This window comes from Pinus tabuliformis, chromosome 7 (assembly GCF_031772625.1).
Source record: "Pinus tabuliformis cultivar Carrire ecotype Pingquan chromosome 7, CPIR1, whole genome shotgun sequence".
Taxonomy (NCBI): domain Eukaryota; kingdom Viridiplantae; phylum Streptophyta; class Pinopsida; order Pinales; family Pinaceae; genus Pinus; species Pinus tabuliformis.
In genome coordinates, this window is record NC_142293.1 from 809,672,254 (window position 1) to 809,699,149 (window position 26,896).

At 36.9% G+C, this 26,896-nt stretch overlaps 1 protein-coding gene across 2 annotated transcripts in view; it reads right to left on the reverse strand.

Annotated features, from left to right (window-relative positions):
* Positions 1–704: 704 nt before the first annotated feature.
* Positions 705–26,896, reverse strand: part of LOC149250034 (vacuolar protein sorting-associated protein 22 homolog 1-like) — a 119,056-nt gene continuing 92,864 nt past the window's right edge. Inside the window, exons 5-9 of one of the 2 annotated variants that reach the window (XR_016266812.1) lie at positions 16,489–16,643; positions 16,209–16,316; positions 1,406–1,476; positions 1,214–1,303; positions 975–1,105 (exon numbers count right to left, since the gene is read on the reverse strand). Coding sequence is in view for 1 of the 2 variants with exons in the window: in XM_089458899.1 (XP_089315025.1) it covers positions 986–1,105; positions 1,214–1,303; positions 16,209–16,316; positions 16,489–16,643 (473 nt within the window). In the remaining variant the exon portion in view is untranslated. Of the gene's footprint in view, positions 1,106–1,213; positions 1,304–1,405; positions 1,477–16,208; positions 16,317–16,488; positions 16,644–26,896 lie in introns of both variants that reach the window. The other variant, XM_089458899.1, reaches the window with a different exon arrangement.

Genomic DNA, 26,896 nt, shown 5'->3' on the forward strand with positions numbered 1-26,896 from the left:
TGGATTTGTTATTGCCAAAAACACAAGGGATAACAGGTTGAAGCATGAGGATAAACATTAATGATTTCACTTTGAAGAAAGTTTATGAAGAACATTAGCAGCATTCAAGCAAATCTTATTGTACTTGTTATTAATGGCCATCCTTATCTATTATCCATGTAATTAAATGTAATTAAGAAACTCTTGTAGATAACAACCACAAGCTAAAGTAGATTGCAATTATGGACAATCACATATATAACAACCACAGGTCAAGAGGAACCTAAAAGTCAAGACTATTTAGTACAGGTACGTTAGCACTGGGGTGAGGGAAAATGCTATCCCGTAGACCCAAATACCACACCCCCACCTTTTTCCTTTGGATTGGCAAAGCTTTTGATATAAGGAATACCTCATAAACCACTTGTAGTCTCACAATTGATATCCATGACGAATTGCGTACAACATATACCCAATACAGATACCTATAGTACAAAATTGTAGCTTTTTCTTTTGAGAATCTGAGAATTCAAAGAAATGAAAAGCAAAGAGATTGAAAAGACGGATGGGTCAAACAAAGACATCAGTACCATAAATATGTGAGAGTACAGGTTAGGAACATGAAAATGGTGAATTTAAAAATAAATGGGTAAAAATTAAATAATTTTTGACAAGATAATGTATGCAGTAAAAGAATCATACTAATAAGACCAGAAACAAATATCTGTGCATAATTGGGATTAAGATGATATATTGTTCTCAAACTTCGGAGCTGCTTTTACAATGGAAGATCATTCAAAACAAAAACAATGTTGGCATTCAGCTATATAGATACACCTCAAAAGCCCGAAGTCATCCGACTTCTGTCCGAAGGAATTTGAATGCTAGATTCTTTGATCATGTTTATTACGACTGTTGGTGAATTGAAGAAGAGTCCAAACCTTCATTTTACAATTTCAGAGATCAGTGAGCTTTTTAATTTGTCTGGCCAAAACTTCGAAATGTATTAGTTGCCCAAGGATTGGACATCAGCATCAAGAGCACCAGATAAGGAAGAGCCTATGCATGGGAACCAATATCGCCTCTTACCATCAGGATGGCCATCATCTATCATCGCAAGGCCTTCCTGCATAATGAATATTTTTTGTAGAAGATCAGTATACAGAACACATGGACAAAACGTTGGTTCTCTTAGAAAGAACACAAACATTAACTGCATCACTTGTCTGTTCACCTTGAGGAGAGTTTCAAGAGCATCAGCAGCACGACCTGATGACCAAGATAGCCTCCTCTCAACCTCCTCAGCCATGACATAACCTTGAACCTTCATCGTCGAAAATAATAGGAACAATGAAAATTCAAACATGGAATACTGTTGACATTAGTTGCTATTTTTCAAGAAGGAAACATCGGAGTGTGGCTGTACTTTTGTACTTATCTGAGAGAAGATATAAGTGTCATCTTATACTGGATGATGCCAATACTGTAATGCAGACGCTACCATATACCCAGTAACAAAATTAACAAGATAAAAATGATCAAACATGTCACTTTAAGAAATCAGAAGACGTGTCGAGTCACCAATGATATACTTAAATGCAGAAAAGAAAGAAAAAGGCAATCTGCAGCATTTTCAAATTTTATATATTGTCTTCATATAACTTTGATATATTCAAACCCAATTGGTTACAACATGAAAGTACAAATGATATAAAACATGAAATTAAATATAAGAAAATACAGGTCTACGGAAACTGATAATGTATAAAAAATCAAGATCATATAGGTTTAACTTATGATTTAATCATGATTTTGGATTAAATGCAAAGCCAGATTTCTTTATTTAGGATATGATTACCTCTGCGTCCAAACCGCACTCCTATGTCCAAAAAGCAGAGCCGCACAGGCACACCTAGTCCTGTGTTATGGGGTGGCATACTCACCTTGAATGATCAGAACAGAAGGGGCATCGAAACAACAAAATAGTATATAAAACCTATAAAGGAAATTACACAAGAAACGTATAAATTTTATCTACTCTTTATTTTTAATTTAACTTGACCAGCTTGACTGTTTTTCTGTGAGTTTAGATTCCGGAGGGACCAGCAAGCCAACCCTTTTGATCTGTAGCCCCCAATTCCAAGTCTACCAGTTATTTATTGTACCTCACCAAAATATAGGGTGTTCCCAAACCCAATGACTATAGCAAGATTCATCAATGGCTTTGTGGTGAACTTCTAGATGTAAGTGTCAACAAATTTCGGTGCTTATAATGTGCTTATGAGTACAGTGGCAGTTACTTGAGGGTGAAAAACAATTTGATGGGTGCTAGTCATGGGGTGGGAGTTTTCACATTTCAAATAATGAAATAATAATTCAAAGCTAATAAACAAATTTCCTAACATACAAAGAAAACAAGACCGGCATCCCTTATATTAATAAGGAACCCAGTTCCACTGTTCATGTAGAAACCCAGGAATCTATTTCCATAATTTTCTCAATTTACTTTTGTACCTTAGAAGAGAAGACCAGAGAAGCTCCATCCATTCCCCTTACATTGCAGATAGTACAAAACAAGTTGACATTTCACTAGGTTCACATATTCAAATAAGAAGCTACTCAATCTCAACCATCCATTATTTATAAACAATTTGTGTCCAAAGCAAGGGTCCCAAGCATACAATAACTCTACATATGAAAAGTTTCATACAATACTTGAGGAGAAAACCCAGACATGCAGACTATTGAAACCAGTATAGGGAGAATGTTCAAATGAAAGAGAGAAAGCTCCATCTACAATTGAAATACAAAAAGGGGTAATCAACTTTGCTTAAGATCACTCTTTCTTCTCCATCTTGACCCATACCTTCAGGGCCAGCAAATGCACTTTGAAAGGACAGAATGGTGCAATATCTATGAAAATGAAACATTGTGTGAGATAAAACACTAAGTAATGGAAATGATTTTTGGAATTTCCTAGAATGGCTTCTAATGCAAATGCAGAAATTCCACCTCAACCTTGAAGTTCCCCAGATTTATTTCATGTAAATTTTCAGGCTTAGAGCTGAATATGAAATATAAATTACAGTAATCTATATTTCACTTCTGTCCAACCAATTACATGAGGAAGCCGAAGAAAATAAACATCGAACAAATGTACATCAAGGACATTTCCCAACATGCAACAGATCAAAAATTTACCTTAATGCAGCAGAATTATTGCAGCCATAAATCTTCCTACTTAGCTTCTATATTTTCGTCAAATCACTGAACAAAATCTGCTCATTGTTAACTAAAATCAGCATGCATAACAAGCTTTAGAAATTATTCAATCATCATGAGAACATAAATTGAAAATCAGATTTGCAAGTACACAAAGTTTGGACAGTAAGGAACTCTTCATATATACAAAGATGAAGTTACAAGTGCATATCAACAGCTTAATACAAGCTGGTACAAGTTATGCTCTTGAAATTTTAACTAGGGCAGCCACTATAAATAGAAAACCCCACCCAGCAACTCCTCATCGCTAGGAATCACTTATTGAGGAATTTAGGGCAACATTTAGACAAGGGTTCTTTAAATAATTTCTCTTGACAAGTTACTGTGATGTCTTCTAGTTCTTTTCATTGATGATGATGATGATGGTTAACATCCGTTGAGACCAAATAATGATCTATCGGACCTAAAAAGACAAATTATTTATTTTGATTTAAGATTTTATTCCTATGCTCAAAAAGCTTGGAGAGAAGCCTCCCGAGTTCACTATAATTTTGGCATTGTAAAAGGCTAGGAAGGTCAGTATTGTAACAAAGGTTGTGAAATTGAGATCTAATGTGGTTGTATGCAGGGCACTCTAAGAGGAAGTGGTTTTCATCCTCGATGCTCCTATTCTCACAAATATGGCAGATCCTTTCCATCCATGGCGTTTTAGGAACTGCCCAACGGCCAGTTTCACTATGGAGCTCATGAGAATTCGTTCTAAGCTTTGCTATATTAATTTTCTTCTTTGAGCTAGTTAAAATAGAGAGATACTTTTGATCTTCAAGGGTGGGGTTGATGACCTTCTTATAATAACTTAATTTTCTTTTAGACGCTAAATCTTTCTCACACCACAATTTTTCTTTGAACTTAGAAGTAACAATATCTTTAATGTTATTTATGTTTTGCAAAGCATCATTCTCATTGATCTCCCAATAGTTTAACCAAGCCCTTGTGTCCTTATGCCATCCTCGGTTAAGCCTTAGGTGGTTTTGGCTGGAATTTAAAGCTAGCTTAGGAAGTCTATGATTGTCTATGTTATTGAGCTTGTGCTTGTACAACAGAAACCTGAGCATAGCTAGGCTCTCAATAGGAAAAAGACCTGCTTCTATAAGGAGAATAGGATAGGGTGTATTACTTTCAATTTTCAGGTTATAAATTATAAAACGCTTCTGGATTTGCTCAATCTTTCTCCATGATTCTCTGGAGATGCTGCAGCCCCAAACTTCACAGCCATATAAGATAACAGGAGTGACTAAAGTTTCAAAGAGGAACTTCTTTTTATCCCACATTACGAGGTTTGCTGTTTTACAATTATTTTCAAGACCAAAATAAGCTTTCCATCCCCCATTGATCCTTTTCTCAATGCTATGGTTCCAGTTGAGCTTGTGATGGATATCAATTCCTAGGTACTTGTAAGAATACACTTCCTCCAAGTTATTATTGTCATACATAAAATTAGCGCAAGTGTCCTTCTTGGATTTGATAATCATAACTTTTGTTTTGTCAGTGTTAACAGTCATACCCATGGTAGAGCAGAAATCCTTAAGAAGCTTGAGTTGCTTATCAAGATCAGAAGGGCACCTTGCCAAAAGAACAATATCGTCAGCATAGAGAAGAAGGATAACGACTATCCCAGCTAAGATTGTGCCACCACATCCTGCATCTTCTAAATAACCTTCGAGCTTATCGATGTAAATGCCAAATAGGGTAGGGGAGAGGGGGCAACCTTGTTTAACTCCGATGTTACACTTAATATCTTTTGACCACCCCTCATTGTTCTTTAGCTTGGCAATTACATTCTCATATAGCCTTATAGCAGCAGCTCTCAACTCAAGAGGAACATTTAGCTCTTCTAACCTATTCTTTCCATCATCAAGACAAATGCCAAAACAAATGAAGATCACGAACACAAGAAAAAGGGACACAAGATGTAGGCACTCAGCCAGGGAAAAACCCTTAACAAGGGGAAAAATCCAGTCAAACCCTTCTACTAGTAATATCAAGTTGAGATGACCAAGACCATTTTGACTTAGACTAAGAAAATCCTCCATCCATCAAGTCAGCCTTCAAAAAAATTAAACCATCTGCTGATTCATTTCTTCATAAGTCTACATCAAATAATTCTTCAGGAGACTCAGCCCTCTTTATTCTCTTGTACCTTCCGCTCCTGCAACCATAAATAACTTCGGTCCTGCAATTCTTTTGACAAGCTTTAATTCTGTACTCATAGAGAGCTTCGGTCCTGTAATCATAAGAGATTTTGGTCCTGTAACCATAAGAAACTTTGGTCCTGTAATCATAAGAGACTTCCTTCTATATCGCACTTCTCTTTATGTTGAAGTTGCAGATCAAAGATGTTGAAAAATCGGTGTTACTTCACAAGATCGAATGCTCTATATATATGGTCTTTGCAAAGTGGACGAGTCTGATCATGAGGCCAACTTGACTTGTTGAAGAGGTTGACTTGATGGAGGAATAGGACTTAATTTTTAACAATAAAACAATTTTCTTTCTTTGACACAATGAGCCTTAAGAAGGGTCTCTTACATAAAACTTTGACTTTGACTCAACAAACTAGAGCACTCAATGGGTGCTTTGACCTATTGACCATTAACCCAAGCATGAAACCCATGCTTTAATAGTCAATTAGTTTTATAATTAAAAAAAAAAATTCTTATTTTTGACAAATACATTATATCATGACTCAAGTACAATTATGAAGATCGACACTAGTTACATTCTTCAACACTCCCTCTTAACTAGGGAGGTATTCATAATTACATGTATACAAAGGTACATGGAAAATCTCAAAATGATGTACTCTACGAAGATTCACAGCACACGTAGTGCTACAGATTAGATACCTAACCAGGGTATTCTAATCGGGTGGGGCTAAGGTGTGCTCCAAGCTTTAGACATTCAGGTACCATCAAGCTTTAGCTCTAACACCAACCCAGGGATCTATCTGCGTATTCAAGGTCGGAGCTCCAAGACCAATGCAACCCTCCCTACATCGGGATCTAGACATCATCACGAGTTGGCCAGATGTCCTCCCAAGCATCTTGTCACCCCAAGATTATTCATCTCTCCTTATCAACTAAACCAAATATATCCACCAATCCAAGCATGCTTCAAACGTTCAACCTTCTTATGGAGAGATCATGCTTAATCACAACCCCAATCAATAATAAACTTTCAATATATACATATATGTTTAGCACAAACCTTCGAGGTCTTTATTTATATTGATGTTGCTTAAATCATCATCACATTATCCAAATACATCTCATTGGAAGTTTCCTTCAATTTTTTCTAGCAACACCAAACTCAGCCTCAACACTTTTCAATGTAACCAAGTTTTGTTTGTAACTTCATCAATCGTGAACAACCAGTCTGTAGTGCTTTAGCTATTCTCTGATCTCAAACATACTCATGGACTTTTCATCAAGCCATTCACTTCTCTTCAGGCTCCCTCTCAACTAGGGAGATAACTAGGGGACAAGTCCATCAACTATTTGATTCTTCACGTCAGCTCTTCCTTTTGCATCAACAATTTATCGGAGAATTTTAGACCTTTCAAAACTTCATCATTCCTTCACATGGCAACAAGGTCATCTATCGAACTTTAATGTAGTCTTTAATGTTATCAAGGTTCTTATAACTCCTTTCCACCATGCTCAACATCATCATCAAATACGAGGAAAGCATCTTCATCATCTTGAAGACTATGTAACTGCATATCTTCATCAACAAGTACAACCGAACATAAATATGTACGTACAAGAGCATGAAGTCAAAATTATGTCATTACAATGGAAGCATCAAAAATATCTAGACCTAGTTAGGTTCATAGTCAACAAAAGTTACATCTTTTATATTCTGCACTTTAACAATTTGCTAGAGATAAACCCTAGATTCCATCATCAACAACTATATCAAGTTAGCAATCCAATCATAGCACCTTAAATTTTCAATATTATGCCCTAGAATTTCATATCAAACTTTACTAGGATTTTGTTACAAACCCTAGATTTCATCAATGAGAATATATCATCAATCAAGTTAGCATATTATATCTTGGGATTCATTCTTATATAAATCTCTACTAGGTTTTTATTGTAAACCCTAGATACAAGCATCAAATCCGAACAATTTTGACCACACTAGGGTTTCAATTATGCAAAAGCTTATACACCTACGGTTTCATTCCTAGGACATTACTTTTAACAATTACAAGAGTTTTTGTTCATAAACCCTAATTTACCAAACCCTAAGAATCTAGGGTTTCATTATATATACTAAACATTAATAACAAACCCTAAAAGACTAGGGTTTCATAACATTAACAAACCATAAATATTAAGAGTAGAATTTCATTTCTAGATTTTATCAACAAACCCTAAGTAGATTAAGGGTTTCATTGTCAACATACCCTAAGCAACAAGAGACTAGGGTTTTTACAATGAACCCTAAAGGTTAGGGTTTCACCAAAATGAGCAAACAAGAAGATATGACAAGGGTAGATTCAATCTAAAGATTAATCTCCCAAACAAGAATACTTATTATTCAAAATCCTAGACATGAAAGAGTTAGTAATATAGAACAAATTTCAAAAATGACTGCACCTTGTAATATGAATAAGATTTACTATAAATCTTTATACATACCTTGAGTTAATCCTTTTACAAACCTGGTAAGTTTAATGAAGGACTACCTCTAAAATATGATAGCAATGAGCATCTTCATAGTTCTCCTTATTTGTCAACTTGTGTTTTAAGCATTTGATTTACCAAGTCACCATATACCTGCAATATTTCTTGACAAGTACTACCAAGAATACATTAGGGTTTTTAAGATCTAAATCCAAGAAGATATTACCTTGAATGGGTTCTAACCTTGAATGAATATATTACCTTGAAGTGGTTCTAACTAGTATTATGTCAAAATCTAAATATCATACAATTCTATTTTCATAAGGAATTGTCATATACCTACAGACCTTAGATATCATGATTTCGAGATTAGAGGGAACAAGTAAATAAGATAAGGGTTTCTTTATATGTACTATCTAGGGTCTACAATCTCTAAATATCAACAACTAGCCAACCCTGGAATCATATAGGTATCCAAACTTTAAAAACATGTTATACATACCTCAAAAATTACATACCTTTGTTTTGATGTTCCACTTGTTCTTCATAGTAAACTTAAAAACTTATTGTTAGATGATAAAGATAAAGAACAAACACAACACTTACTTGACTTACCAGGTTCAAAATGGTAGATGCTTTCTTTTGACTTTAGTATAGGCTTTTAAGGTCAGCCTCATAGTTTTAGCCTTGAATTTTGTATATATATGTATGTGTACCATAGTGTTGCTACAAACTTGTGGATTTTACTATAAAAACTTGCATTTTCTCCTTCAAGATTGTAGTGAGCTTGCACGTCTCCAAAAACAGACTTAAAAACAATTAGTCGTTTCAATGCACAGGTTTGGGATGAGTCTTGATCCTCTAATAAGATAATTGTTACCTTTGGCACTTATGCCCAGAACTAAGGAAGGAATCTAGGTTTCTTTCCAGAATAGTTGTAGCTTCATGTTCACTCTTCCAAGTAGACCTAAAGAGACCTTCAACCCATTCAAACTTGCTTGCTTGCTTCACTAGCTTTGAGTATTGTTTCAAGCTCATTATGTGATCCTCCAAACAAAGATTCGGTCACCCAAAAATGTACCTAGAATATAGAGATTTCGGATTTTTAGGTGACAATTTCAAGCCTTCTAGCCTATGTATAATGCTTCATTCCACTTGTCAATCTGCTCGGACTTATTTGAGTTAGAAAACTGATCTTTGAAACAGACCCTATAGGCTTTTCCAAAACCTCATGTATTTCTTGCACCAGATGACACAGAATTCGGACACATATTTTGGAGTGTTTTCAAACTAATGAGCTATATTCAGAACCTTGATATTTTCTTCAAGGAAATCATTTTTGAGAGGCTTATTTCCTTAGCCTTTCGACCTTCCAAAAAGAGTGCTTTATTTTCTTTGTTGTTTGTGGCCTGATCATTGTAATTAGAGTGCTCAGAATTTAGACTTTCTTCTTTCCTCTAGGAGCTCGGTCCTAGGTAACTAATGTTTCTCTCTTGTCTTGAAGCCTTCTACTATTGTAGTGACCTTCTAACTACCCTTATGTCATTGAAACAAAGCTCTGATACCATGTTGAGAAATTTAGGGTAGCATTTAGATTAGGGTTCTTTAAATAATTTCTCTTAACTTGGCAAATTCTTGTGATGTCTTCTAGTTCTTTTCATTATATTATTATTCTTTCCATCATCAAGACAAATGCCAAAAGAAATGAAGAATCAAGATCGCAAACACAAGAAAAAGGAACACAAGATGTAGGCACTCAGCCAGGGCAAAACCCCTAACAAGGGGAAAACCCAGTCAAACTCTTCTACTAGTAATATCAAGTTGAGATGACCAAGACCTTTTTGACTTAGACTAAGAACATCCTCCATCCATCAAGTCGTCCTCTCAAGAAGTAAACCATCTGTTGATTCATTTCTTCATGAGTCTACATCAAATAATTCTTCAGGATACTCAGCCCTCTTTATTCTCTTGTACCTTCTGCTCCTGCGACCATTAATAACTTTGGTCCTGCAATTCTTTTGACAAACTTTGATTATGTACTCATAGAGAGCTTCGATCCTGTAATCATAAGAGACTTCGGTCCTGTAACCATAAGAAACTTCGGTCCTGTAATCATAAGAGACTTCCTTTTATATCGAACTTCTCTTTCTGTTGAAGTTGCAGATCAAAGATGATGAAAATTCGGTGTTACTTCACAAGGTCGAATGCTTTATATATATGGTCTTTGCAAAGTGGATGAGTTTGATCATGAGGCCGACTTGACTTGTTGAAGAAGATGACTTGTCTTGTTAAAGAGGCCGACTTGATGGAAGAGGAATAGGACTTAATTTTTAACAATAAAAACAAAAACAAAAACAAAAAACTTTCTTTGACATAATGAGCCCTAAGAAGGGTCTCTTACATAAAACTTTGACTTTGACTCAACAAAAGAATCTTGGAGCACTCAATGGGTGCTTTAACCTATTGACTATTGACCCAAACATGAAACCCATGCTTTAATAAGTCAATTACTTTTATAATAGAAATTTATTTTTCTTCTTTTTGACAAATATATTATATCATGACTCAAGTACAATTATGAAAACCAACACTAGTTACATTCTTCAACATCACTCCCAACTAGAGCTAGTTGCTCCGCCAAAGATGCGCAACTAGCAAGCTTACACACCAGAAATTCTCTTTGGCACCTAACTTGCATCTCATTAAGTGTACAAGACAAAACAAGATAGTTTGCCTCTAGCTGCTCCACATCAAGCACTTCAAGTACTACTAGGGTTTTTAGTGCTACAGTACACTAGTCTTCTTCTCTCATAAGAACCACAAGAACAAGTGCTCCCTTTGCTCCTCTGGGGTTTTTACCGAAACCCTAGCTTCCCTTGTCTTTTAGGGGCTAACCCTAACATATAGCTTGCATCAACAAAAGAACCCTAGTGCTCAAGACAAAATAGAAAACTACAAAGAAGAAGAAAATATATGAGAGAGACAAGTTCACTCTAGCTCTCACATTTCTAACACAAGAATGTGATCAATATGAAAGATCGAAAGACTCTCCTCCCTATATATATACATATATGATAGGTGACAAAGGCTGACAATAATAAATTGGACAAGGTCCACAGGCAAGCAATTTAACTAATCACTAGATAGATCCACACGTAAAGCACTCTAACTCTAAGTGACACATGTGAAGCTCCAAGGTATGCACATCCATCAAGCAATAGTCCCGAGGTGAGTGCTCCAAAAGAAATGTCAAATACTCCAACAAAGGTCTCCAATGTTCCAACGGTCCCTCCTAAGCCATATGCTCTTCTAGGTCCACCACACCTTCATAAGCACTCTTTAACCCAAGAATCCTCAAGTCAAGCACAACCTCGATGTAAGCAACCAAATGGCCCTATGCTACCTAGGGCTCAACAGCCTCCTCCTAAATGCCCAATGCTCCTCCAAGTAGGTACTCCTCCTAAGCAAGCAACCAAGACCTTCATGTGGACCTCACAAAAAACATCACTATGCCCTTTTTTTAACATAGATCTCCAACCTCCTAAGGAAGTGCATCACATAAGCATCTAGTCAAATTATAGTAATCCATGAGTTAGTTATCTCCATGTGTATGTCTGTTACAATACATCCAAGGGTAGTCAACACACCATCCACTCATCACATGAAGCACCCCTGAACTTGCTATAAACACTTTCAAAAGTAACCTGTTACGAATAAAATATATATAAATAATGTAAACAATAATAATCATAAATAATGATTAGTTAAACTAGTAATTAGGTTGAAGAGGCATGTCTAAATAGGACATGACTCTTCATGAAGAGACACTTGCTTGATATATAAGCAAGCCTCTCGTTCTCATTGTAATCAATCATTCTCATTCTTATTCATATATTTAATATATAATATTTGTATCCTCATGGATATCTTTATATTCCAAGTCTTCTGGAGTAATTAATTTGTAGAAAGAACTTTGTTCGCTTCTTTTGGTATCATAGCAGTTCGGTCCTCTAGGTTGCTTAACCGGTGCACAGAGCTCGTTCTCCAATCCAGGTCCTTGACCATCAAATTCGTCAACGTCGTTGTCGTTAAAGCGTTTCGCTACCAGTTCTGGAGATTCTCCATACTACTGTCAGGCCTTTGGCCATTTAAAAGACTCGAAAAAAAAAGAAACAATAATAAAATAAATAAAGACCAGAATTAAATATAAGAGAAAATAAAAACATAAAACGGTTAACCGGCCAGTCTGCAGCCACATACCAGCCCGATGGCTACCAATCGCTGCACAAAATCTTTGTCGCACGACCAGCCGCAACTCGATTGATGGCCAATCTACCCTGTCCGCATTCTAGCACAACAACATCCAAGCACGTCTTTTCTTGTGAGTTGCACACCAATCTGCCACGTTGTTCCCCGCACAAGTCGATTTTCCATTGTTGTCGTTGCTCCTTGTTCCCCGCAGCCCCCTCGTTGCTCCTCATCTCTACCTGCTCGCAGCTACATACTCGACCTTCTCCGCCTGCAACCATCACCCTCCTTCGACAGTACCACCGTCGGTCACCACCGCAGTTACCCTGTTCGTAACATTCGTAATTCCACAGCATTTTCCATACCTATCCGCCCTCAGGTTCCAGCTGCAAACCACCAATTGAATGCACTCAAAACATTATTCATTCTACCCACAATATAGACCACCGCCACCAACTGCTTCACACCGCCAAGGCTCCTCCTCCCTTCATCCGCCTTCTTACCAATCGACATAGAGCCACCGACTCAGCCATTCGACGTCTCAGTTGACCGCGACCTTTCCTCTGTGTCCCCTATCCGGCCATTGAAACCTTAGGATTTAGATCATCGTTTTATAAGTATTTCATATAACTTTATAAATTATTAAATTAATTTGTTAAAAAAAAGGGAATAATTACCACCATTCACCAAAGTCATTTGAGTGATATATAAAATTCAAACAAAAATACAACGGAAATATTATAAGCAGAAAAATAAATAAATAAATAAATATTATTATAAAAGGTTAAAAGACAAGTTGAAGTACAAAGTGTAAGGGATAATATTAAAGAAAAAAAATAGTGCAGTAAATAGTCAGGCCCATACAACCTATCCCTCCATTAACCATTGACATTTGATAATCTCTTAAGATTATAGTAAAAGGGGTTTGAAATATTTCATCTTAGATATATATAAAAAGAGAAAAAAATTGTATCTAAAAAAAAAGGTTCAAGTCATTAAAACCTTTGTGTGACTCAATCTAAAGGAATATATATTTTAGATAAAAATAAATAAATAAAAATAAAAAACAAAACAAATTCAATATATAAAAGAAATAGAATTTATATATATATATATATATTGAAAAATAAAAAAAATTAAAAAATAAAAAATAAAAATGGAATCACTAAGTAATAAACAAAAACAATTCCAAAGAGATGTAGAACAAGTAATCACAATACTTGAGCGACAATATGCTAAGGAGAGAAAGAGAATGGAATCCTTCTTCCATTCTCTACATCCATCATCACCCCCACAGAATGATGTAATCCATTGTACCGAAAAGGTGCAGCTAAAAGATCAAGAGAATGGCAAAATAGCCAAAATCCAACAAAATAAGAAAGCGTTAGAACACGAACATAAAGATCTTGTGGATATGCATTACAAAGAAATAATGGAAAAGGACGAAGAAATTTCTCGTCTCAAGGACCACGTCGAAAAATTACTGGCGCAAGTGAAGAAGACTAAGGTCACAAAGAAAGAACTCAAGAAGCACTTATCAGAACAAGAAGATGAAACTTTGCGTTTAAAGAACCTTAATAAAAATTTATTAGAACAAATCAAAGATCTAAAAGATGAAAATCTTAAAATTCAAAACGTTGAAAATAAGGTTGATAAATCAGAAATCAAAGAACTTTTACGACTGAAAAACCATAATCAAAGTCTACTCACTCAAATTAAGAAACTTAAGGAAGATAAGAAGGCATTAAAAGATAAGTTAGAACAATTCACTCAAGAAGAAGTATCAAAATCTCCAGTCGCAACAGTTCAAGTTGAAAATAAGGGAACAAATACTGATCCAGTGAATATGACTACTCAAGAAGACAAGTCAATTGAAGAAACGACATGCTTAGATGTTGCAGTTCAAACAATGAACATCCCCAGTGAATGTTCCATAACCAACTCAACAACATCTTCGCCAAAAGAAAATCTAAAAATTGCCACATGCCCAATAAGGGAAAGTAAAGTCCCATATCAGCATCTGAATCATGAGAATAGACGAATCAACCATGCTACATATCTGAACCATTCAGAACCGAAACAACAAACTGATGTTCCAGATAATAGTGATGTAACCTCAATCCAGTCTTATGCTAACAAGTCATTACAAAATTCCAGTGATCAGAATACTATACAGAAGATTAATCTGGGATGGTCTGATCCCTTCTCAGTGCGACAATTTTGTTTGTCACTAAGAAGATCATATCAACTTGTATCGACAAGGATGACTATTCCGAGAGAGAAAGACGTTCGAAGCCAAAAAAGAGATCAAGCCTTTTTTATCGACAAGCTTTGAGGAAGGAGGCAATGTTACGAATAAAATATATATAAATAATGTAAAATAATGTAAACAATAATAATCATAAATAATGATTAGTTAAACTAGTAATTAGGTTGAAGAAGCATGTCTAAATAGGACATGACTCTCCATGAGGAGACACTTGCCTGATATATAAGCAAGCCTCTCGTTCTCATTGTAATCAATCATTCTTATTCTTATTTATATATTTAATATATAATATTTGTATCTTCATGGATATCTTTATATTCCAAGTCTTCTGGAGTAATTAATTTGTAGAAGGAACTTTGTTCGCTTCATAACCCCCAAAGCTAACAATCAAGTGGGTCCATTACAGACTTGTAGTATACATGTATTTAGTTATATCAACAGGTTTAAGGGCAGTTCATCCTATGGATATAATTTTCACAACTAATCCTACAATTATTATTTTTATTATATTATTTAATAGCTGAATTTGTAATAAGTTGTCTTAAGATATTTTGATATCAAGGCACGGTAGTGTATGTGTTGGGCTCAAAGGTACTTTCTAAGATGTTCATTTTTGCAGGTGCTTCCACATTCTTAGCTCATCTAAATTAAATTTCCATTAAACTTGAATTAATTTGACTAGCGACGAAAAATACAGCATGGCTATTGTCACTACAGAGACTAAGCCAAAATATAACTAACATTGGTGAAGAGAGTCTTCAACAAGAAAGAGAACTACATGAAAAGAATTCCTTGCTTTCTGCCCCTAGTGCAATAAAACCATTATCCAAACACAACTGAAATGTATTTAGTAGTATAGTACCCAACCATAAATAACATGCCCAAAGAATCCTTGACTATGACATACTCCATGCATCATCCAAGAACCTACTCCCAACAAACCTTACTAATAATGCACCTGTATAATCAATCAGAGATATGAACAATAAATAAAACCAACATACATAACTGCAAATGGAAACCTCCATGGATTTATAGAGCTCCTAATTAGCCAAAATTATTTCCGGACCAACATGCTACTTTAGGACAGCTTATATGCAAAATTAAGCAGTGAAAATCATAGCTATTGTACCCTCACAATCTCCCACTGAGTTAAAATTTTGTTTTTGATTTAACCATTCAATCAAGCACTTAAAGCTAAAAGCAATCACCAACAAAATTCAGATGCCAAAATGTTTCGTTTTACTTTTACTTTAAAATCTCCTTGTTCTGAACCATAAAAAAATGGTGTATCTACCCTGACAGTAAAACCAATGATGTCTACAAATCACAGGGATGTAGTCAGAAACTCTCTCTTAAAGATTTCTAGGTTCTAAAATCATATATATTTGATGACAATGGGTAGAATATCCAAAAACAATAATTATTTGGATATTAAGTTCCACTGTCAAAATACATGCTTCTAATTTACAGAAAATACCATGTCTACCTTGAAATTAAAACTAATAATGTCTGGAAATCTTAGGGATGCAGTCAGAAAAGATGGAAGGAAAAATCTAATGCAAAATAGAAAAGACAGGAGGTTTGATATTTGACAGAAAACTTGGCAATCCCCAAAAATACAAAGAGACTATAACTTCAAGGATTGTATCATTCAATTAATCACTGAATATGAAGTCAAATTCAATTACTAAATTGAACTTTTCTTATATAATACAAAAGAACAAAACATAATTTATTTGATGTAACCAGTCTGTCCTTTCTGTTTGAAAACTACCACGTTTTGTAAAACATACCTGCGCCATTTCGAGAATCTCATTATGGTCTTTATTTAATTCTGTAGGAACAGAACGAACAAGCTTCTTCTTCCCAACGGAAAATACTTCAAATCCACTGCCCAACGCCTGCAAACCACCCAACAAAGGTGTAAAAGCCACAGCAATTCAACTTAAGCTATAACACAATACTGGATGCTAGGTAAAATTTTACTAGATCGAAACAAAAACATGCAATCTTGGATATTTTTAGATAATGAAATTTTCCAAAAAAATAAAGAAAGCAAAAGCATTCCCATACCTTAAGTTTACTAATGGCACGCAAACAATCATCTTCTGATATAGCTTCACGAGATGATCTTCGCCTCTTAGAGAGAAGAGATCGCAGCTCCTCTAGCTCAATCAGCCCTCCATTGTGAGATCTTGTGGCCAAACAAATATCAACAATCTGGACCCCTGTTTTGGAAAAAGTACATATCAACTCATTCATTCAAACAATAATTTCTCCACTTGAGTGGAGATCTTGATGTTAAAGATATCTCACAAATAATTTTTTCCTTGGAAGATATCTGACAAATATTGCTAACATTTTCATTGCAATCATAATAAAACTTGAAGGAATATAAAACCAATTCCTATACAAAGGAGCTATGGGCATATTCTATGTTGATGACAAGAGAACATTTATGTTGATAGCAAGTATGTCAACTCATACACCACCCTCCATTGTGAGATCGTGTGGAAATATGAACAATCTGTACCCCTCTTTTGGCCAATATGCATATCACCTCATTCATTCAAACACTAATTTCATCACTTAAATGGAGATCTTGATATTAAAGATATTTTGCAAATATTTTTTTCCTTGGAAGGAATCTGACAAATATTGCTAACGTTTTCATTACAATCATAATAAAACTTGAAGGAATGTAAAACCAATTCCTATACAAAGAAGCTACGGGCACATTCTATGTTGATGACATGAGAACATTTCTATTGATAGAAAGTATACCAGCACATACACCACCTTCTACTGTGAGATCGTGTGGCCAAACAAATATCAACAATCTGGACCCCTATTTTGGAAAATGTGCATATCAACTAATTCATTCAAACACTAATTTCACTACTTAAAAGGAGATCTTGATGTTAAAGATATCTCACAAATATTTTTTTTCCTTCGAAAAAATTTGACAAGTATTGCTACGATTTTCATTACAATCATAATAAAACTTGAAATATTGTAAAACAAATTCCTATGCAAAGGAGCTATGGACACATTCTATGCTGATGACATGAGAACATTTCTACTAATAGCAAGTATGACAACTTGTACACCACCCGCTTCTAGCAATTGATTCCTCCTCTTTGCCATTTCTTGTCACATGAGATAGCATCAGCCAACTATGACGTTTTTATGGCTATTTGGGATGTTGCTATTGACTCTTATCCCTTTTGATGTTTGTAGCTTGGTTAGGTACTTCTGCATTGGCCTAAGTGAGCAAGGTGCTTTTGTAACGTAGCCAAAGTTAGGCTTAAGAAAAGCACATAAGTATCATGTTGGCTTATTGAGCTAAAGTAAAATTAGGAAATGTAAAGTAAATTACTTTAGTGAATATGTTTTAATCTCAACCCTTGATCTCAAGTGAGGCAAGATCTTATCTCGGTTGTCAATCACATTGGAGATTAGGGTTAGGGATTTAGCTCAACTTAAAGCTATCAAAGCAAGGCTAGGAGGAAGGAAAAGACAATATACGAGAGCACAAGATTGGGGGAGATTTCTCAGCGAGTGTGTTGGGTTTGAGGAAGGGGCACCAAGGAGATCCAAATCAGCCAATGTTAAAATTGGCAACTAGGGTCAAACTGCATGTGGGTCATCTTATTTATGGCAGCTGATATGTTTCTTGGATCCCTCTCATCGAGAGGTGTAGGATTGATCTAAAGAGCATCTGATTCCGATAAGTATTCATGGAGTTATGAATTTATTTGCATTATAAGACAATTCATCAAGGTCAGCCAGCAACCAAATAAACCCCACATGTGGTCAACGTTTTAGTATAAATAGAGGTGGCCTTCAAGTCATTTCAACACACCTGGGATCTCTTCCTCTCTCTACTTGTCTTTGGGTTTTAGTAGGAGGAGAGATCCTAAGGAATAACGTTGCCCTGACCCAAAGGGCAGAAAGCCGGAACTGCCGAAAAAGCCGAAAAAGCCAGAAAATCTGGAACTGCCTAAAAAGCCGAAACTGCTAGAAAAGCCGAAACTGTCTAAAAAGCTGGAACTGCCGGAAAATCCGAAACTGTCGGAACTGCCGAAAAAGTCGGAACTGCCGAAAATGCTGGAACTACCGGAAAAGACGGAATTGCCGGAAAAGCCGGAAATGCTGAAAACGCTGAAACCGCCAGAAAAGCCGGAAAAGCCAGAACTGCCGAGACTATCGGGAACAACCGGAACTGCCGGAACTGCCGAGAACAGCCAGAACTGTCGAGAACTGCCAAAACAGTCGGAGCATTTGTCTCTGAAGGAGAACAGCATGCAAAGGACAGCTAACTAACACTGGGACAGTTGTATGGTACTTAGCAGCAAATACACCAAGCATGAAATGTTACAGCTAGCATGCAAGGGACAACTAGCATGCAACAACAAGCATGCTAAGGACAACAAGCATGCTAGGGACAACAAGCAAGCAAGGGACAACAAGCAAGCAAGGTGCAGCCAACACATAGGTCAGGATGGCAACATGGTGCAGCAATGGCACATAATGCAGTACAGTGATGGGTACAGTCATGATTAATGAAGCATGATGAGATGCAGCATAGTGATGATGGGTGCAACATGGTGCAGCACGGTGAGGTGCAGCATGATGACGAAATGCAGCACAACGATAGGTGAAGGAGTCACCTTGGAGAATTAGTTGAAGCAACATGTCTTCAACTGATCTCATGTATCATCTTCTTAGAGATGATCTATGCTCTTATCTAGATAAGTCAAAGTGTTGACTTTTGTTGTAAACATACTCTCTCTCTCTCTCTCTCTCTCTCTCTCTCTCTCTGTTGAATTATTGAAGATCATATAAGAAGAATCGATCAAGGGTTTCCCCACATTGGGGTTTGTCCCTGGCTAGCGCCACATCTTGTGTCCTCTTGTCTTGGCTTGTCTTCTGCGATTTATGTTTATGTTCTATCTGCAGTTTACTTTAATGCTAATGTGATTGCTAATCTGGAAAAGGTATGGAGCTAACTGTGAAAATTGAAATAAATTGCTCTAAGCATAGAACATACCTGAAGTTAACAGCCAAGGAGGGTGTGATCAGCTGGATCAAATTCGGTGTTGTATGCAATTCCTCAGTTGGGCCATTTTCCCAAGAAGGGAGCCCAAGTAAGTTCAGAACTTAATGAAGAACTCTGATTGGGTAGAATCTATTGTGTCACTTTTTCGTGATTGAGATTGGTACTATTTGCTTTACACTAAATTTATTTGATTAATACCATAGCAAGTGCTTCTATTTGCTTGTCACTTTATTTGGTTAATACCTTAGCAAGTGCTTTTGCTCAGAATTACTTGTTGGTTTGCTAGGGTAAGAAAATTTAACATAGTATCTTAGCATAAACTCTGAAGAAGACTGATCTCAAAATCACAAGTGTCAGATTCATACTGGATTGTTGGAGCCAGGTTAGATTGTGATCGTAGGAGCGGAAATTTTTTAAGGAGGCTAAAGAAATCGACCGTACAGCGCAATTGCCTCTGAAGCAATTATTTTTTCTTTTCGAAGAAGGGACCGAAATATTTTTAGGCACGTGACAAAAGTTAGTGGGCGACAGGGCTCGACTATCAATAGCCTAACCTGCAACTACAACTGGTGTCGAAAAGAGGGAAAAAAGGAGATTTGTGGGTATCCGACAATCATTGGGCAGTCAGACTCAGCCCTCGAACAAGAACCGAACATACCAAACCATGACAACATTGGCAAAGACATAGTGTCTTTGCTTGTCTTCTGCGATTTATGTTTATGTTCTATCTGCAGTTCACTTTAATGCTAATGTGATTGCTAATCTGGAAAAGGTATGGAGCTAACTGTGAAAATTGAAATAAATTGCTCTAAGCATAGAACATACATAAAGTTAACAGCCAAGGAGGGTGTGATTAGCTGGATCAAATTCGGTGTTGTATGTAATTCCTCAGTTGGGCCATTTTCCCAAGAAGGGAGCCCAAGTAAGTTCAGAACTTAATGAAAAACTCTAATTGGGTAGAATCTATTGTGTCACTTTTTCGTGATTGAGATTGGTACTATTTGCTTTACAGTAAATTTATTTGATTAATACCATAGCAAGTGCTTCTATTTGCTTGTCACTTTATTTGGTTAATACCCTAGCAAGTGCTTTTGCTCAGAATTACTTGTTGGTTTGCTAGGGTAAGAAAATTTAACATAGTATCATAGCATAAACTCTGAAGAAGACTGATCTCAAAATCACAAGTGTCAGATTCATACTGGATTGTTGAAGCCAGGTTCGATTGTGATCGTACGAGCGGAAATTTTTTAAGGAGGCTAAAGAAATCAACCATACAGCGCAATTGCCTCCGAAGCAATTATTTTTTCTTTTCGAAGAAGGGACCAAAATATTTTTAGGCACGTGACAGAAGTTAGTGGGCGACAGGGCTCAACTATCAATAGCCTAGCCTGCAACTGCAACTGGTGTCGAAAAGAGGGAAAAAAGGAGATTTGTGGGTATCTGACAATCATTGGGCAGTCAGACTCAACCCTCGAACAAGAACCGAACATACCAAACCATGACAACATTGGCAGAGACATAGTCGTTTGTTGATCCAACACCAACAAAGGAGACGCAAGAAATAGGGGGTGAAACATAGCATGGCGTTAAGGAAGCAACATGCTGACAAAGAATAGGCCAGCTACGGAGAATCACTGCGAGTGAGAGTGAGCGGAGTCGCCCGAGGTGCAAGTAGACATGCCTATACAAGTAACAAAAAACAATCGCTGCTATAGTGGTAATGTGCAGGGTTTTCAATACTATGCGGGCTACAAATCGAGTCAATCATCGAGGCAAAGACAATTGCTAAAGGACAAAGGACACTGAACTTGTAGCCACATAGTGTGCCATGGGTGATGCCACACATAACATCCAAACCATATAGGGGGCATACAGGTTCACAATAGCCAACATCAATTAAAAAAAATGGAAATTTTTCAGCGAGATTTGGCAAAATTGTTGCAGTTGGTCTTTGATACAAAGACAGGTTAGGAAGACCATCAAACTTCCTACATTAGAAGGCTAGGGTCACCCTAGTTCTCAAGAAAATCGATCTTTGGGAGATTGTTGAGACCGACATTCCAGAGTCGTCACATCCTTAGGAGAAGGCCACCCTAGCAAAGGAGGAGATATAGGCACAAAGGGTACTATTGGACGCCACGAAGGATCATTTGATCGCTCACTTGATTGAGAAGAAGAAAACTATGGAGATGTTCGAAGCCTTGGTAGGATTATACCATAACCGGGTAATAAGCAAGAAGATGATATTGAAAGATATGCTCTAGACTACACAAATGACCAAATCTGACTCAGTGAAGAGTTATATAATGAAAATTGTGTAGAATCCTGATCAGCTTGCAGCAGTGGAAGAAGAGGTAGAAGACTCAGAACTAGTAAATGTGGCATTGAACAGGCTCTCAAAGACATGGGATTCGTTTATCAGAGGAGTTTGTGCTTGAGATAAACTACCCACATTTGATAGGCTAAGGGATGATTGTGTACAAGAGGAAATTAGGTTACAGTCAAAGGGAAAAATCAAAAAGAAAAAAAATGGCAAGGAAAAGGGAACAAAGGGAACAAAGGGAAAAGGAAAGAGTTCGAGCAGAAGTGAGGGGTCAACCTCATAGTCGAAGAAGAAGAAGGACTTGACTAGGGTCAAGTGTTTTGCTTGTCATAAGATGGGAAACTATGCTTCAAAGTGTCTGAAGAGGAAGAAAGGAGGAAAGGGCACACAGCGAGCTGTAGTTGCACCGACAGAAGCTCAGGAGGAGTTTTCCAGGAAGTTTGAGACGAAATTCGTACTTGTTTCCTACTTTACCTAAAGCACGTTACAAGTGGGTGTGTGGCTACTTCATAGTTGAGCCACAAAGAATATAACATAAACAAGTGAACAGTTTGATACCCTAACCGAGTGGGACTTAGACCTGTATGTGGAGTTCGGTGGTGATACCAAACAAGCATTTAAAAGGGTCGGAACAATGATATTCCAACTTGAGTCAAGAGGTGGGATGGAAGCAAAGGACATGTTGTGGGTGTTGAAACCTAGGTGCACTTTTCTCATAGTCTCCATGATGGAGAAGAAAGGGTTTTGTGTTACTTTCCAGGATGAGAAAGTACTGCTCAGACCCAATATATCTAGCTCTAATGAGGGACATGTCATAGGAGTTAGAGCATATATGAAGGTTGAGCGGCTCAAAGGGAGTTAGCCAAATTCAGGAGGGGAGGAGTAATTGACAAATTCCTACAAATCTATCAAGAAGGTCTCTTAGTATGAGATGACCTTACAGGATGTTCATAAGCAAGAGGCTTCTAGGAACCAAGCCAAGGTTAGCAAGATTTTGAGAATGTTTGCAGACCAAATGGCAGGGAAGGCTTCCAGTTTAGAGGGAGCAGCCAAGGCAGCAAATACAAGATCAAAGTCAGTTCTAGGTGGCAAAAGTACCTCCCTCGCTAAGAGGGAGTGTTAATGTTTGTAGCTCAGGCAAGCACTTCAGCTTGTCTAAGCATGCAGAAGTCACCCAAAGTCTCCCTACACATTTTCTCTAGTGTGAGCAAGGTGTTTTTGTAACTTAGCCTAAGTTAGACTTAAGAAAAACACATAAGTATTATGTTGGTGTATTGAGCTAAAGTAAACTTAGAAAAAGTAAAGTAAATTATTTTAGTGAATATATTTTAATCTCGGCCCTTGACCTCAAGTGACGTGAGATCAAATCTCAGTCGTCAATCACTTCAAAATTAGGGTTAGGGATTTAGCTCAATGTAAAGTTAAAAAAGCAAGGTTAGAGAGAAGGTGAAGACACCATATAGCAGCACAAGATTGAGAGAGGCTTCTTAGTGAGTGTGTTGGGTCCGAGGAAGGGGCAACAGGAGATCCAGATCAACCAAGGAGGGTTTGATCAACTAGATTAGATCCAATCTTGTATGCATTCCTCAGTTGGTCTATTTTCCCAAGAAGGGAGCCCAAGTAAGTTCAGAACTTAATGGTGAACTCTGATTGGGAAAAAATTGTTGTGTCACTTTTTTTGTGATTGAGGTTAATACTATTTGCTTTCTGCTAATTTATTTGGTTATTACCCTAGTTGTTGATTTTATTCAAAAGACAGATTTTCTCAGAACTAATTGCTAGTTTGCTAGGATAAGAAAATTTAACAATCCCCATTCCATCTAGTTGTCTACCCACATGCCAACACCAAGATTCTAACCCATGAATCATTGGTTCGACCAAATATGCAACCTCCATCACATGCATCTCAGGCTGCTTTTACAAACAAATCCCACTTCTTTCCCCACCTTTGAAAAGCCTAAGTTCACCTCCCCCATAAAAGGAAAGCATTCTTTCCTTGCAAAGACACAAGCTTTGTGAGTCCCTTTGCCATTCTCCCAAAACCTTTTGGTGCCCCCTTTTCCCTAGAAATACCACTCTCCACCAGGATTTAGACCCCTTGTGCATGTTCTCTGATACATTCCCCCTTTATAATGTTCCCACACATACCCCTATCTATATCACCTCCCCCCCCACAATTTCTCTTAGCTATCTTTTCTCATTCGATGACATTAGGGGAGAAATTAAGGTCATGAGCACTAGCAAGGTTGCTAAGAGGAGAGCTTCTAAGCCAACGAGCTAGCTCCCTCAACTCCGTATTGTTGATTTGTTTAATCATGTTATTTGTTTTAGTTTCCCCTGTGCTTGGTCCCTATTACTGTGAAATCTAGCACCTTAGTGCAAAGTCTCACGAAGCACTTTGGATTAAGAACAACAAAGGGATCATTCACCACTGTCACCTTCGCAACTATTCCCCCGCTATTCTTTGGTCGAATACTATCTCCACAAGGGAGGCTTCCCCAACAAATCTTAGGGATTAGATAACCCAACTACCCCAGGGTAAATACCCCTGAGGGTTCTATTATAAACTACACCCAAGGATAAATGTTCAATAGTTCGAGTTTCAGCTGAGATAAGATGTAATTCCAAGAAGAGTTCAAAGGTCCCCTATGGCTAAATCTAGAGGGCTTAGCAAGTCCTGGAGAGGATCAAATTGGTTCCCAAACACATGTTATCTATAAATTACAAATGTTGCTATAAACTAGGGTTTTAATCAGTTCAATTATAGCATGCAAATATTTATAACAAAGATACAAAAATAGCCCAACAATTATAAAAGATAAGTGAAAAATGAGGAATATTTAATGAGTAAACTAGGCAATAGATTACAACAATTTTCAAAGGCTAAAAATACATAAAACCAACAAGAAAAATCCTAGACATCAACCCTTATTAATAGCTAAGAAATGCATGTAAAACAGTATTTATACTTATCCAATTTAATGCATGCAAAGTCTAACCCTAGGACTATGTGGTCTCAGGTAAATAAAGCTGAAAATGAATATATTTCCATAACATAACCCTAATTTACCCTAGAAAACATTTTAAAAATAAAATAAATTTAGGGTTTTATTTTTATGGGATTGACCCAAGAGTGGACTAGTGTCTTTCTCAATCAAGGGCTAATGGAGTCTCAGGCTAAAATCTATTGAAGAGGACTAATGCAAGCGATTCAAAGAAGAGAGAGAAAGCTACAATTTAGTTTATCTACTCCTCAAATCCTAGCATATTTCAATCAACTTGGAGACAATTTGTGACGAAACTACATCTAGGTTCTTCAATAGAAACTTGATTTTAATCTTGTCAAAAAGATGTTAGATCCAAATGAAGATCAAAAATACTTTGGTGAAAATTTCGTTAAAACCCTAATTCTACAACAAACACAAGATGGAAGAAGATACTTGCAAGAAAATTGCACAAAATCACCATAGAATCACCTTTATCATCTAACAAAAAGAACCATCCAATCACAATATCCTCCCTACAACAATTTGATCATTCAATGCTCATAACGACCAAGAGAAAAGAGACAAGCTAGCACACACTCTCTCAAGTGTGAATGTGACAATATTCCAAGACTAAATTGACTTCCCTCTACTATATAAGGGCAAACAAGTCGATTTAGCCTAAAATTAGAATAAAAACATGAAAATAATATAAAATGTGATTATGAGTTGGATAGGACACAAGTCAATCCCCAAAGATAGCTAACTCAATGATAAATCATAAAAACAAACCTCTTTTAAACATGTGATGTGAGATAAAAGGCCTCCAAGAGTGACGTAATCCTCTAAAAGGTGTCTCTCATAAAAATGTGCCATGGATGACTCAAAGAGGTGCTCCTCACTCCAAAGGTCACATCTCATCAAATGGTGCCCAATCATCAAGCAAAGGCTCCCTCAATAAGGTGTTACCATCATTAATCCAAGCCACATGAAAGGGACATCATGGAACTAGAGCATGATGTCATCATGCAGAGCAATGTACCATCCCCTCCAGAAGGGTCTCAAGTCATCATCATCATGAAATCATCTCAGAAATAGGGAAATGTCCATCAAAAAGGTGCAATGCTAGCCTAGGAAAGGCCTGTCATCTCTGGGGTACAACAACTTTCTAAGCAACATCCTAACTTAGTTGTGCAACATATCAAGTCCTAGAGGAAAAGTGTCATCAATAGTGTTGAATGCATCCCAAGTTCAACACTCTTCAAAAAGTGGACAATGTCCTAGTTTTGGTACCTAGTGGAGTCATCAAGTGGGGTTGCACCTCCCCTTTAAAGTGTCGGAGAAGCATCATACAACCCTCAAGGGATGGAAACTATAACTGGGACCAAGCATCTAGTACAACTCACAAAATCAAGAGAGACCAACATCATAGTTGCACAAACCATAAGAGTATTAGAGTAGGCCATATTTAACGTATAAGGCATCAAAGTACTTACAAAAGCATCATCTTGAAATGTCTTTCTAGCTCATGAAATGTAAACAAGTTACCATGCTTAGGTATGAAAGGGTTATCATAAGGCCCTATTAGATGCTTCCAACCCTGAAGGGAGGAACATTTCTAGGTTGTCCTATCAATCAATAGGTGCAAGTGACCAATGACATGGTATGGGGTTTACTTCGTGGAAGATACCATAGTGATGTACCAGCTATAAAATTCCAACATCTTTGAGCATTATGATATGAAGGGGGAGCAATCGTGGGTCTTTATTTACTCCTTTCCTCAGCCTATTATTACCACCCCTCTTGTGTGCCTTTTTCTTTAATGATTTCTTTTGCTTTTGTAGATATAGCTTGGCTTACAAGCTTTTATTGTTTCATAATTGACCCTTCGAAGATAATGTGTTTCATTGCTCATTAGGGCTGGGATATTCAAAGTTCCTTTTATTTGGATAGCTCATGCATTAGCCAAGAACTGGGTGCGGCTAAAGATAGGGGTAGAGCTCAGGCTAGGCTTTTGTTCACACACTTTCATTTATTCTTGCCAATCTCCTGCATTTTAACATTATGGCACATGCTCTCTATTTTTTCTATTGTATCAATCTCTTATGGCAA